General features: G+C 39.1%; 1 protein-coding gene across 1 annotated transcript in view; it reads right to left on the reverse strand.

The window, feature by feature from the left end:
- The window catches only part of CDH23 (cadherin related 23), a 1,935,615-nt gene that overhangs the window by 123,334 nt on the left and 1,797,459 nt on the right, over positions 1–14,822 (reverse strand). The window contains exons 46-47 of the mRNA XM_073596703.1: positions 3,394–3,852; positions 2,530–2,646 (exon numbers count right to left, since the gene is read on the reverse strand). Coding sequence (XP_073452804.1) covers positions 2,530–2,646; positions 3,394–3,852 — 576 coding nt within the window. The remainder of the gene's footprint in view (positions 1–2,529; positions 2,647–3,393; positions 3,853–14,822) is intronic.

Genomic DNA, 14,822 nt, shown 5'->3' on the forward strand with positions numbered 1-14,822 from the left:
TAGTCTGTCAAGACATTATGCAGAATATCATAACAAAGACCCCTCATCATTGCAAGTGTGTGGGATTGAAAAATACAAACCCCACTGGAGGGGAGATAATAAGGTTATTAGAATCAGTCAATTAGAGTCCTGATGGATATATGAATTATGCATTTTGGCGCCATTGGGACACAACGTTGAATTTGATTTAAACTGTTTCATATCTAATTATTAATTATCTACCCCCCACCTTTTAGTATTTTTTATCAGTAATTATTATTGGAATTTATTTATCTTATTTTAGTCATTTTTTCGATTCGATTGGGACTGCTTGGTCATCCTGTTTGATCATTGATCCTAATTTTTCTGATGACCTAAATATCTGCTGATGGTTCTGTGTTTTATTCCAACATTGAGTCGTTGTTTTTTACTTATCTATTAGATGGGGCAGCATTGTTTTGTTAGCACAATGTTATGTCCATAGAATAGCCTTTATGAATATTTTGCATTGATTGATTCCTTCTATCAATTATTAATTTCCTTACCCCATAGTTCTTAGTAGATGTCATCATTGTGTTCTTTCTGATTGGACTTCCATCCTATGATGGCGTGGTCTATTAGGAAAAACTACTATGAAAATGTTGTACTTGTGTCTGAAATTCTTGCTATCACATTTCCACAAGATGTCACTGGTGAGACCGGATATTCCTTATGTCTCCCCATTATTTACCAGTAGATAGCGCTGATAAGAATGTTATATGTAAGGTTTTTAGAACTGCTTAATATCAGATTTCCACAAGATATTACCAGTGAGATTGGATGTTTTCTTCTGTGTTTCTATAACTTTACTATTAGATGGCGTTGCCATCTAAATTATATGGATGCCGGAATTAGTTTTATACATATTTTTTATCTGCGTTATTTTTATTTAGCTTTATTAATGATCCGTTTTTATATTATGCTGTAGTTAGTAGTTTGAGTCTGCTCCTTATTTGAATACAAGGAAAGATGTGTCAATTACATTATAGTTGTTGCTATGACAGCGAAGAGACTATTTAAACTGGCATTATGACACCTGACTCCATCACCCTTTGATGAAGTCACGTGAACAGTGACGCAACGCATCAGAGAAAGAGCCAGGTGTCGTCACTTCCAGTTACGTTTTTATAAATAAATATTCTTTGATATATTACACTGTGGAGCCTCCCTCTGCCTTTACATATGTATGAGCTGATCAGTAAATGACCCTCAGAGTGGCACCTGTTCCTAGATATGGTGGACATCGATCGTTTGCTGTGGAACCAGCATCTAGCAGAAGGGCGCATTTTCTATCTGGTTGAGATGAGAGGCTGGGGCAAACCTCGGATGGTGATATCTTCCTGGATATTTGGCACTTGCACTTTTTGGATGAACTGTTTCTTTACACTTTTGGATGTATATATTTTTGTTGTCACTGTATAAGCCGGATTGGCCTGCACTTTAAACTGGACTATTTTTTGCACAATTTTTTGCGGATTATCATATTGTCATTTGCACATTTTTTACTTCATTGTCTTTATTGTACAATTTTTAGGATCTTCTATTTATTTGAGCATTTTATGCACTTTATTCATCAGCATTATTGTTTGTGATCACATTATATCTAGGATCATGCTATTTTCATTTCCATTTGTGCAATTGCAGATTTGCAAAGTGACTGAAATTGGATGCACTTTATTATTGATATTGGATGCACTTTATTAGTAATTACTTGAATGCACTTTATTAATATATGTTAGATTTAGTAAGCGCCATATTCCCATAGATTTTATGCTTGCTCTTATATCTGATGTGGTTGTGTGGTTCTTCTGGTTTATTCTTCTAGTCTCTGCTTTTTCTTGTATCCTATGTCTTTTCTATGGTTCCGTGTAGAGTTTGCTCCTTCATCTCTTTCTCCCTTCAACCGGTATAGGTACTGGGGCTTGTCCTGTATCCCACTTCCTTTAACTTACTCCTTGTGTATTCTGTCTAGGATCTTTTGTATATTGCATGTGCCCCCCTTTCTCTTGTTGTCTTTGGCAAATATCTGCTGTCAGAATTTCCAGTTCCAAGCAATCTGTTTTGCATGGTTATATCTCAGCCTGGTTTCCTGTTGTCTTTTGTTGTCAGCAAGAAAGTCTCTGGAATTGCATTATGGAAGAACTCACTGCACAACTCCAATCATATTTCCAAGAGACTCTGGTAAAGACCAGGCATTTCAAGAACCTACACCCCAGAGAAAGCAATGCACAATCTTTGGGCAATACAGATTTATAGTAATTCTCTTCTACCCTGACTTCGCTTTATCACGGATTTGTATTACATGTGGTAGTGCTTTTTAAAAAACAAAACAAAAACAACTGTAGGTAGAAGGACAACACATGTTCATACCATATGATTAATAATTGTATACAATGAATGGGAATATATAACACCTTAGGGAAATAGTAGATCCCTTAATCATTTTACTGTATTGCAATGATCTAAATTGCAGAAAAGTTAAATCATTTCATGGAACTAACCAAAACTTACCATTAGGGACACTGACCGATCGGTCAACCACCTCGCTGGCATTATCGTATACAGAGACAGTAATGTCATAAGTTGCTACAAGCTCTCTGTTCAAGGGAGATTTTACCATAACTGCTCCTGGAAATAATTATAAACAAGGGCAAATGTCACAAATAATTCACTTTCTTACAATACCTACACAAAATTGATCAGAATGTTGTGAAATATTTCAAATTGTACATTCGGAGCTTAGTATCATGTGAAGTGGGACCAGTAAAGTTCTATCAAAACAGCTGATGTAAATATTAATGGATGTGTACCAATGTCATGTATACTACTAAAAAGACATTACATCACATTATCTGAATTCTGTTCCAGCTCTATGTCAAGCTCCAATGATCCTGTGTTCAGTCTGCATAGGCTTAACAACAACCAATAAAGGACATGCCTTGCCCTTTATGATGAGCATGTTGATATCCGTGCCAGCAATGACTATGAGAGTGTAGCAGCGACAGCAGCAAACAGTTATTATGATGACGATGATGATGATGATGTAGGAAGACAATGCATGAGGCAGACAGGAAAGGCTTTTAAAGAGATAACACTCATCAAACCTTCAGAGGTGTGAGCCATAAAGGAAAGAGAAGAGTCAGTTGATTAGTAGCATGACACTTTCATTCACCAGAAAAAAAAAAAGAATATCAACAGAAAAGAGGAAAAATAAAACAAAAATATCAGAAAAGCACCAGAGAAGATTAGTTTTTTTTATAGATCCATGCAGGTAAAGAGTGTAATGACAGGAAATTCTATCTAGTATAAGGAAGGTCGTTAATAAGGAGAAAAAGGAGAAAATGTCATTTTTTTCACTGGATTCAAAAAAAGTACCTGTTTTGAAGTCTACACTGAATGTCCCCTGCTGATTAGGCACAATAACATTGGTATCATCTGTGGCCACAATTTCAATGATGTAATACTCCAGACGAGGATTGAGGTCTCGATCAATGGCAGTGACCTCAGCTACAATAGTTCCCACCCCAGCTGATTCCAAGATACTGACAGTCTGGATGGGATTGACAAACTCTGGTGAGCAGTCATTAACATCATCAATGAGTATGTTGACTGTGGCGCTTCCAGATAAAGGCGTGGTACCATGGTCTGTAGCAACTACTATTAGCCTGTAGGCATCCTTCTCTTCCCTGTCCACGGTCACGTTGGCCACCCTAATGACACCTGTAGAGGAATCAATAAGGAACCTGTCTTGGGCGCCACTTTCTATTCGGTATGTTAGTTGTTGGTTTGGGCCGCTGTCTGCATCTGTTGCTGTAACCTGCACAACAGAAAACCCTGCAAGAATAAAGTATTTGGTTAATCCTTGGTAAATTGCCATTTCCTTCAGGTTTGTTCCGTATATGTGATATTATTTGCAGGACATAGATATAGACATGAGCATTAATGTGTGTCAAGTGACTAAAGCACTTAGCACAATGGGTATACAATGGCTGGAGCTCCCCTACAAATAAACACAAATCACATGTTGTCTGCTTCCAGTATTATTTAATTTGAAATATAGCTTTTAATAAATCTGCAATGTATTTTACCAGATTTTAAAAAGAAAAACACAATAAAATCTATTTTGTGAATAGATTCCACCAAGATTTTCATCAAGAATGTAGACCAACTAACAATGCTTGTCATAATCTATTATTTGAAAGAAGCTGGAGAATAAGCTACCCTCAAGGTGATTTAAAAAGTAAACCTATAATGGTTTTGGATTTATTTTATTTTGACTTGTTTGTCTATACATTTTAAAACAGATGATTTACATTACATTTTTAAATTACATGACAATGGGCTATGAGATGTTTTATTAACCACTTCCCAAGCGCCCCATAGCAGATATCCTGCTACAGGGAGGCCATTCTGTGCAGAATCACGTATATATACTGCCGCTGGCGGGCCACTTCTGCTGTGAGTACTCACAGCAGAAGCTGATCTGAGGGTGCTGGGCACTGGATGTCCGCCAGCACCCATCAATCATTGGGCAGAGACACAGAATGGAGCTCTGCATATGTAAACAAGGCAGAGCTCCCTTCTGACAGGGGGAAAGTGATGGATTTTTTCTCCCTGCAAAGCATGTATCCATCACTTCCCTTAGTAAAAGCAGCACATACAGTACACAGCACTGGTTAGGCACACATTTAACCCTTTGAGCATCCTAGATGTTTAACCCCTTCCCAGCCAGTGTATTAGTGTCACTGGTTCCCACAAAGTGTTAGTTAGTGTCCAGCTGTCCGCCGCAATATCGCAATCCCACTATAAGTCGCTGATCGCCACCATTAGTAATATAAAAATAAATAAAAATTCCAGTATATATATACACCATAATTTGTAGCAATAACTTTTGCGCAAACCAATCAATGGACAACTATTGGGATTTTTTTTTACCAAAAATATCTAGCAGAATACATATTTTCCTAAATTTATGAAGAGATTTGTTTTTTTTAATTTTTTTAGTGGATATGTTTTATAGCAGAAAGTAAAAAATATTGTTTTATTTTTCAAAATTGTATATTTTTTTATATACAAAAAAAAAAAAAAACGCAGTGGTGATCAAACACCACCAAAAGAAGGCTCTATTTGTGGGAAAAAAAGGTCATAAATTTTATCTGGGTACAGCATTGCATGATTGTCAGTTAAAGTAATCATTATCTTTAAAAAATGGCCTGGTCGGGAAGGGGGGTAAATCTCCTGGAGGTCATGTGGTTAAGAACATTTTTCACATGGGCTTCAGCTTGTTTGGAAGTAGTGTTAACAGACAACTTTTGCAACTTGAGCAACTTTATTAAAGCTTTAAAAGAACTCCAGTATGGGAATGTTAAACACAGGTCTTAATGGGAGTGCGGACTGTACAAGCTGCTAGCAAGCTTCAGTAAACTATCAACAAGACTTAAGGTGGAAGTTTAGGCAAAAAATAACTCTAATCCTGCTCTATCCCACATTCTAAGACTAATCTATCTAGCCCTGTAAAGCAAAAATCGCTGTACTTACCGGCCTGCAGCCGATCCAGTCTGGTCTCCAGCAGCGGATGCTGTGTGTGGGAGAGAACTGGCAACGGCTGGGAAATGCCTTGGAAGTGAGGACACCCATAGACTTACTATGGGGATTCTGTTGTCGCCTGCCACTCCTGCACACGCCTACAGAGTAAAGTAAAGTAAAGCCGCTGGCTGCTCAGCGTGGGACTGGACCAGAGTGGCTGCAGCACAGTTAAGTACAACAATTTTTGCTTTACAGGGCTAGATAGATTAGTCTTTGAATGTGGCATAGAGTAGGATTAGAGTTAGATAGTTTTTGCCTTAAACTTCTACTTTACAGCTGAACTCTAGGCAGATATAAAACATAATTACCACAATTCTGTAATAATTAATATATTATTGAACATATTATCAACTTCTTATGCCCTGTACACACGGTCGGACATTGATCGGACATTCCGACAACAAAATCCATTGATTTTTTCCAATGGATGTTGGCTCAAACTTGTCTTGCATACACACGGTCACACAAAAGCTTTAATAAAGCCTGCAAAGGCTTTGTAAATGCTTTTATTTATTACTGTCAATTTACTCAGCGCTTTACATACAGTGCCTTAAAAAAGTATTCACACCCCTTGAAATTTTCCACATTTTGTCATGTTCCAACCAACCAAAAATGTAAATGTATTGTATTGGCATTTTATGTGATAGACCAACACAAAGTGGCACATAATTGTGAAGTAGAAGGAAAATGATAAATGGTTTTCAAAATTTGTTACAAATAAATATGTGAAAAGTGTGGCGTGCATTTGTATTCAGCCCCCCTGAGTTAATACTTTGTAGAACCTCCTTTCACTGCAATTAAAGCTGCAAGTCTTTTTGGGGATGTCTCTACCAGCTTTGCACATCTAGAGAGTGATATTTTTGCCCATTCTTCTTTGCAAAATAGCTCAAGCTCTGTCAGATTGGATGGAGAGCTTCCGTGAACAGCAATTTTCAAGTTTTGCAACAGATTCTCAATTGGATTTAGGTCTGGACTTTGACTGGGCCATTCTAACACAATATGCTTTGATCTAAACCATCCCATTGTAGCTCTGGCTGTATGTTTAGGGTCGTTGTCCTGCTGGAACGTGAACCTCCTCCCCAATCTCAAGTATTTTGCAGACTCTAACAAGTTTTCTTCTAAGATTGCCCTGTATTTGACTCCATCCATCTTCCCATCAACTCTATTTTTGGATGATGTTATTGCTGTAATGCTTAAATCAATATTCTCTATGGAGAAGCTGTCGAGTTGCAGGCCTGTACTTTCTATGGATCTTTTGTGAGCTTAATTAGCCAGAGCACCGACTACTCTACACACCAACTATACTATATAGTGGTAGAGCTTGGGTGAGTTTTTCTCTTGCTTCCCATCAACTCTGACCAGCTTCCCTGTCCCTGCTGACGAAAAGCAGCTTCACAACATGATGCTGCCACCACCATGTTTCACGTTGGGGATGGTGTGTTCAGGGTGATGAGCAGTTTTAGTTGCTTTAAACTTCTCCACAACTTTATCCCAGACCTGTCTGGTGTGTCCACTGGCCTTCATGATGCTGTTTGTTGACTAAGGTTCTCTAAAAAAACTCTAAAACTCTAAACTCTAAAGGCTTCGCAGAGCAGCTGAATTTATACTGAGATTAAATTACACACAGGGGGACTCTATTTACTAATTAGGTGACTTCTGAAGGCAATTGGATGCACTAGATTTTAGTTAGGGGTATCAGAGTAAAGGGGGCTGAATACAAATGCGACCCACACTTTTCAGATATTTATTTGTAAAAAAATTTGAAAACCATTTATCATTTTCCTTCCACTTTACAATAATGTGTTGGTCTATCACATAAAATCCCAATAAAATACATTTACGTTTTTGGTTGTAACATGACAAAATGTGGAAAATTTCAAGGGGTATAAATACTTTTTTCAAGGCACTGTATATATTGTACTTTAACATCAGTCCCCGCCCTCAAGGAGCTTACACTCTAAGGTCCCTAACTCACATTCATACACACATACTACAGCCAATTTAGACAAGAGCCAATTAAACTACCAGAATGTCTTTGGAGCAGAGGGAGGAAACTCACGCAGGCAAGGGGAGAACATGCAGACTTCAGGCAGGTAGTGCTGTAATTGGGATGGGAACCGACGACCTTAGTGCTGCAAGGCAGAAGTGCTAACCACTTAGCAACTGTGCTGCCCATACACTCATGTACAAGCTAAAGCCCATGTAAGCAAGGCCTAAAGAGACTGCACAACAGGGTATTTTTGGCTGATAGAAATCTCCAACTTATCCATCTGGTAAGGGAAGAGTCACCTCTGTGATGATATATTTAAGTTTAGTACAAAAATATTACATGGTAAATGGTAAACATGTTAAACATGTTAATAGTGTGAAAAGGAAAAAAGACCACATAATATTAATATACGATATTTCAATAAAGAAAACAAACTATTTGTTACAATCTTGGCCATAATAGAATGTGAGTGCAAAACCATTGTACATTATCCTTCATTTTTCTAAACCTGAAGATCATTGTCAGCCTTTATTTCTCCCCATTTATTATCTTTATTTGTAGAGATGAATACATTTTTTAAAAATCCACCTAATTGTAATTGTGAAATCTAGGCGATTGCACACGAGAGGAAACCTGTGTTGACACAAACAATGAGCTGTCATTGCTAACTTTGCTTTCTGTAAATGACAGCTTCTGTTCTGTTTCCCAGCCATTATGACAATAAACTAGATGTCATACTTACTTTCTGGGTTACTGAACAGAAGGAAGTCAACAGCAGCACCCTACATAATCCTCTCACACAAGTTTCTTGAATTCTGATCCTGCTTGATTGCCTTACTTTTATCTATATCTATAACAGTAGGCAGAGCTATACCTGACATGTGTGATTATTCAGTATTCAAGAAGAACTCCAGGCTTTCACACACTTTAAAAGCTGGTCCAAATGGACTATGTCCCTCACTAACCTGTGAGGCTGCTGGATGTGCTGTATATACTGTATGTAGCTGAGGTTCCGGGTACGAGCCGAGACTTCCTGTCTCATACCAGGAACAAACACAGGAGAGTCTACAGCAGTGGCCCTCAGCCATTCAGAGGGAGCAATGTATTCTATCAATGAATACAAAGCTTCTTCTGATTGGCTGAGTCAGAGAGGTGGGCTGATGATGTCACACCTCTGACTCAATCAGAGGAAACTTTGTATTCATTAATAGAATACAGCGCTCCCTCTGAATGGCTGAGCGCCGCTGTTGTAACCTCGGCTACATACAGTTTATACCGCACATCCTCACACAGTTTAGTGATGGACTTAGTTTGTTTGGGCCAGCTTGTGTGAAATCCTGGAGTTCTTCTTTAAGTGTATGTATACTAAAAATGTTTTGTTTTTTTTCTTTTGTTTTCTTTAGTATAGTGTCGGAAAGGATTGGAAAGCTTGAAAAAGTTTTTATTACAGTCTGTTCTCCCAGGGCAGATTCAACCTCATTATTTGTCCTGGTCTCCATTCGTACCCAGGCAGAAAGTGATTGGTAGTCTAAAATGTTACAGTTGTCACTGTGGGATACCCATAACTTTGTAAAGATTTCCTCTCACTTCCTGTAGTGTCTCTGGTATAAGAAGCATGGGAAGACTGGGCAAAGATAAGGGGGGGGGGGGTACCAATAAGCAGGGCCATCTTTAATATTGATTGGACCCTGGGCAAACATTTCCCAGGGCTCCCCCCCCCATCCATCATTACACAGTACCCCCCCATACTACCCTCATCATTACACAAGACCCCCTCCCCCATACTACCCCCATCATTACACAAGACTCCCTCCCCCATACTATCCCCATAATTTCACAAGACCTCCTCCCCCATACTACCCCCATCATTACACAAGACCCCCTCCCCCATACTACCCCCCATCATTACACAAGACTCCCTCCACCATACTATCCCCATAATTTCACAAGATCTCCTCCCCCATACTACCCCTGTCATTACAAAAGTCCCCTTCCTCCCATACTACCCCCATTATTACACAGGAACCCTTCCCCATACTACCCCCATCATTACATAGGACCCCTCCCCTCCTTCCACGGACCCCTGAAATGCCTCCCCCCAGCGGTCTCACATTGATAGTGTCCAGACGATGTTAGGCAAACACCAGGCACACCCCGCCAAACCCTCCGGCGAAGAAGTTCTTCAGTGGGCTGATGGTCTGCAGTTTGTCGGACATGGTGAAGGAGAGGTATCAGTGTGACTGTGCCCAGGACTGACAGGTGCTCTCCATAGAGAAGGTTTACCTTACCAAGCTGGCCAATCACAGCACAGGCTGCAGATATAATACCCAACCTATTACCAGCGCCTCCAACATTCAATTCTGCCCTCATCTCCTTCATGATAGCCAAATCCACTTGTCAACTATTTGCAGGAAGCACGGGCTCAAAGAGCAGCTGTTTTGGGCCCCACAACAATGACTGTGCCCGGGGCAGCTTCCCCTTCAGCCACACGTTAAAGACAGCCCTGCCAATAGGATGTTTTGAGATGGCAGCCCTGGTTGGAGATACTTTATCATTCATGCATCTATCAAAGCAGAATCCACAGTATGTGACACATGCTGGGCATGATGATCTAACTACTCCTTTTTCAGCCCCATGATTAAAATGATTGACAGAGGGAAGTCTTCAAGCACTCATATATTTGCTGTTCCAAGATGTTATATGACCAATGTTTAGAGCCACAAAAGAAGCCGATGCTGGAAGATGTATCATAAACCATCCTTTCACAATGCCTACCAATGACTGAGAAACCATGGCACACTTTACCTGATATACTTTCTTTAGATCACAGGAAATCATCCTTACCATGAAAAGATGAAAAGACAGAGTTTTGAATAAACATGCACCCTAAACTTTACATAACTTCAGTGTATTTAGGTTTGCATCCTTGCAATTTTAAATGAAAAATGCACTTAAAGTAAATGTGTTATTACAATAGAAAAGTCCCTTTTCAAATAAAACATGAGATGAGTACTTTAGCCCCAATTCTATGTAGAAGTAAAAATCACTTATGCAGCAATTTCAAGGTGCTCTCAATGGCTCTAGTACATCACCCACACAATATAATACAAAACACATAACTGAAAGAGAGAGTTCATGAAAAGACATTCATGTAAGTTGTGTTTATCGAATAAATCTCAGAAGCGTATGTAAGAAAGTCATGTAATTGTGCAAAGTGGTTTCCTTTTTCTTTATTTCTGTCATGACTTCAGAAAAATATAAGTGACCTTCGTAGATAAAGGATCTAGTCATTTTAGGGGAAACATTTTTTGAAGTTGTATTTTTATGAAGAACAAAAACAGTTATGTACACTTGACCTTACAACACCTGGCAAAAAGTATGGAATCACCACTTTTTAACTGCTTCAGCCCCGGCCCATTTGGCTGGCCAAGAACCAGAGCACTTTTTGCGATTCGGCACTGCGTTGCTTTAACTGACAATTGCGCAGTCGTACGACGTGGCTCCCAAACAAAATCAGCATCCTTTTTTCCCCACAAATATCGATTTCTTTTGGTGGTATTTGATCACCTCTGTGGTTTTTATTTTTTGCGTTATAAAAAAAAAAAAGCGACAATTTTGAAAAAAACGTATTATTTTTTACTTTTTGCTATAATAAATATCCCCAAAAAGTATATGAAAAAACTTTTTTTTCCCTCAGTTTATGTATTATGTATTTATGTATCAGTGTATTCTTCTACATATTTTTGGTAAAAAAATCGCAATGCAATGTCACTGGCAGTGAATGGGGTTAACACTAGGGGCAGGGAAGGGGTTAATGTGTGTCCTAGGGAGCGTTCTAACTGAAGGGGGATGTGGGCTGTGCAGGGAAACTAACAGATCCTCTGTTCATACTCTGTATGAACAGAGGATCTATCAGTTCTCCCCTCAGAGAACCGGAAACTGTCTGTTTACACAAACAGCTCCCGATTCTCTGATTTTCCCCCGAGCGATCGCGGGAGCCCGGCGGTGATTGAGACCGCCGGGCACTTGCATGGGCTCGGGGGGCGAGCGGGTGGCCCCTAGGGGCCACAGGGCGAAGTGACGTTACATAACATAATTTCGCCCAGCCATGCCATTCTGCCGCAGTACAACTGCGGCGGCTGGTCGGTATGTGGTTAAAAATGTTTGTTCAATTGTTTAATTGTGTAGAAAAAAAAAATAATCACAGACATGCCTCAAAAGTATTTTCATTTAACATTCCAACCTCCTGGCTTTAAGAAATGCTTAACAAAATAAAATTAAAGAACTGTAGTCAGTTGCAACTGTTTTTGCAGATCAAGCAGAGGAAAAAATATGGAATCACTCAATTCTGAGGAATCACCATGTACTTTGCAGGTTCTAAAACATCTGCATCAGATTACACCCTGAAAAATGATGTCATCATCATCAAACATCCTCTCAATTGATGGAATAAGAAAAGTGTCCAAAATCTCAATATAAACTTGTGCATTTATTGAAGATTTAATGACTGTCATCTCCCCTGTACCTTTACCTGACAAATCAATTGGGAAGGTTGTTAAAGGGAAACATACTGGTAGACTAAGGAAGACATCACAGCGTCAAGTTAGAAAACTTAAAGCAATATGCCTTAAAAACAGAAAATACACAACAAAACAAATGAGGAATAAATGGTCAGAAACTGGAGTCAATGTCTGTGACCGAACTGTAAGACATCGCCTAAAGGAAATGGGATTTACATGCAGAAAAGCCAAACTAAAACCATTATTAACACCTAAACCTAAAAAAAACAAAACAAAAAAAAAAAAAAACAAGGTTACAGTGGGCTAAAGAAAAGCAATCATGGACTGTGGATGACTGGATGAAAGCGATATTCAGCGATGAATTACGTGTCTGCATTGGGCAGGGTGATGATGCTGGAACTTTCGTTTGGTGACATTCCAATGAAATGCATGAAGACGACTGCCTGAAGAAAACATGCAAATTTCCATAATTATTGATCATATGGGGTTGCATGTCAGGTAAAGGTAAGGAGGAGATGAAAGTCAATAAATCTTCAATAAATACACAAGTTTATATTGTGATTTTGAACACTTTTCTTATTCCATCAATTGAAAGGATGTTTACTGATGATGACATCATTTTTCAGGATGTAATCTGACGCAGAGGTTTCTTTTAGAACTGCAAAGTACATGGTGATTCCATAATATTTTCCTCAGAATTGAGTGATTCTATATTTTTTTCCTCTGCTTGATCTGAAAAAACAGTTGCAACTGACTACAGTTTTCAGCATGTTGGAATGTTAAATGAAATAGTTTTGAGGCATAACTGTAATTCGTTTTTTTTCTTTTTTTACACAATTAAACTATTGAATGAACATTTTCCAAGAGTGGGGATTCCATACTTGTTCCCAGAGTTGTATATAGCAGTGTTCAGTTGAATGCTCTGCTCACTGTACAGCAGACATGTCAAGTTCAAATAATAAGGTAGGGCCATATGGAGTGAAATTTATTTTTAAGGGGCCACACCTACTTGATTGCATTAAAAAGTCCTGAAATAATGAGCTGCAAATTGACATGAGCAAAACAGCTTTTATTACCTGAAGAACCTTCAGGGCTTTATTCAAGTTAAATGATGAATCCACCGAGGGGTGCAAAGAAGGCAAGTGAGGGTTGCACAGGGTCCCAAAAACACCAGCTTTACATGCTGTACTGCGATTTATAGCTAGAATCCAGAGTTACCTAATCACAGGTATCCACTGTGTTTATAGCTGACAGTCCAGTTATGTTCAGCTACAGCTTCAGGTGCAACTTTTAATCTTGGGAGATCAAAAAAAATGTCTTGCTACAAATTACCAATGTAGCTAGTGATTGTTAGGGGAGTTGTTTATGTGTTTAACCCCTTCCCGACCACCCGCCACAGTTATACTGCGGCAGGTTGGCACTGCTGCGCGAGCCGTTGTAGCTGTTCACCGGCTCTTTAAGACGCTGTAGCAGGCGCACTGCCGCACGTGTCCCTGGAGCCGATGCGCGAGCCCAGTGGGCACGATGACCACCGGGCACCCACGATCGCTCGTGACAGAGCGAGAACTGGGATCTGTATGTGTAAACACACAAATCCCGGTTCTGCCAGGGGAGAGGAGAGAGATTGTGTGTTCCTACCAAGTAGGAACACACCTCTAGTCCTCTAGTCAGCCACATTCCCCCCACAGTTAAAACACATATAGGGAACACCTTTAACCCCTTGATCGCCCCCTAGTGTTAACCCCTTCCCTGCCAGTGACATTTGTACAGTAATCAGTGGCTATTTATAGCACTGATCGCTGTATAAATGTCAATGGTCCCAAAAAAGTGTCAAAAGTGTCCGATTTGTCCGCTGTAATGTCTCAGTCCCGATAAAAATCGCAGATCACCGCCATTACTAGTAAGAAAATAATAATAATAAAAATGCCATAAATCTATCACGTATTTTTAGACGCTATAACTTTTGCGCAAACCAATAAATATACGCTTATTGCGATTTGTGTTACTAAAAATAGGTAGAAGAATACATATTGCCCTAAACTGATGAAGAAATTTGTTTTTTTTTTTTGGATATTTATTATAGCAAAAAGTACAAAATATTGTGTTATTTTTTTCAACATTGTCGCTCTTTTTCTGTTTATAGCGCAAAAAATAAAAACCGCAGAGGTGATCAAATACCACCAAAAGAAAGCTCTATTTGTGGGTAAAAAAGGACATACATTTTGTTTGGGTACAACGTCACACGACCGCGCAGTTTTCAGTTAAAGCGTTGAAGTGCCGTATCGCAGCAAAAAATGGCCTGGTCAGGAAGGGGGTAAATCCTTCCGGGGCTAAAGTGGTTAAACACACTGTGGTATACTTTAAGGAGAAAAAGTATACAATCATTTAAGTGAGTGATTTTTGAGATATGAATCTCCTACTCTCATGCCTGTAGAGAAGAATACAGAAGATGAATTGCTAATAATTTCTGCTACATAATTTAATGGTGGTATTGCATGATTGTGTGAGATCTTTTGTACTACTGCAAATCTCCTTTGTAGCAGTTCAAAATAGCAGATCAGTCTTACAAGATTTGTAGCTCAGTTAAGTGAAAATAAAAGCAAATATACTATCTGTGGAGGCTACGAGGGGTTGATTTAGGGGTACCAAAAATTAGACTTTAATTATTTTTTTCGACTTTTAATTCATGGGGAACTGACAACTGATCT

Source organism: Aquarana catesbeiana, linkage group LG08, assembly GCF_042186555.1.
Source record: "Aquarana catesbeiana isolate 2022-GZ linkage group LG08, ASM4218655v1, whole genome shotgun sequence".
Lineage (NCBI taxonomy): Eukaryota > Metazoa > Chordata > Amphibia > Anura > Ranidae > Aquarana > Aquarana catesbeiana.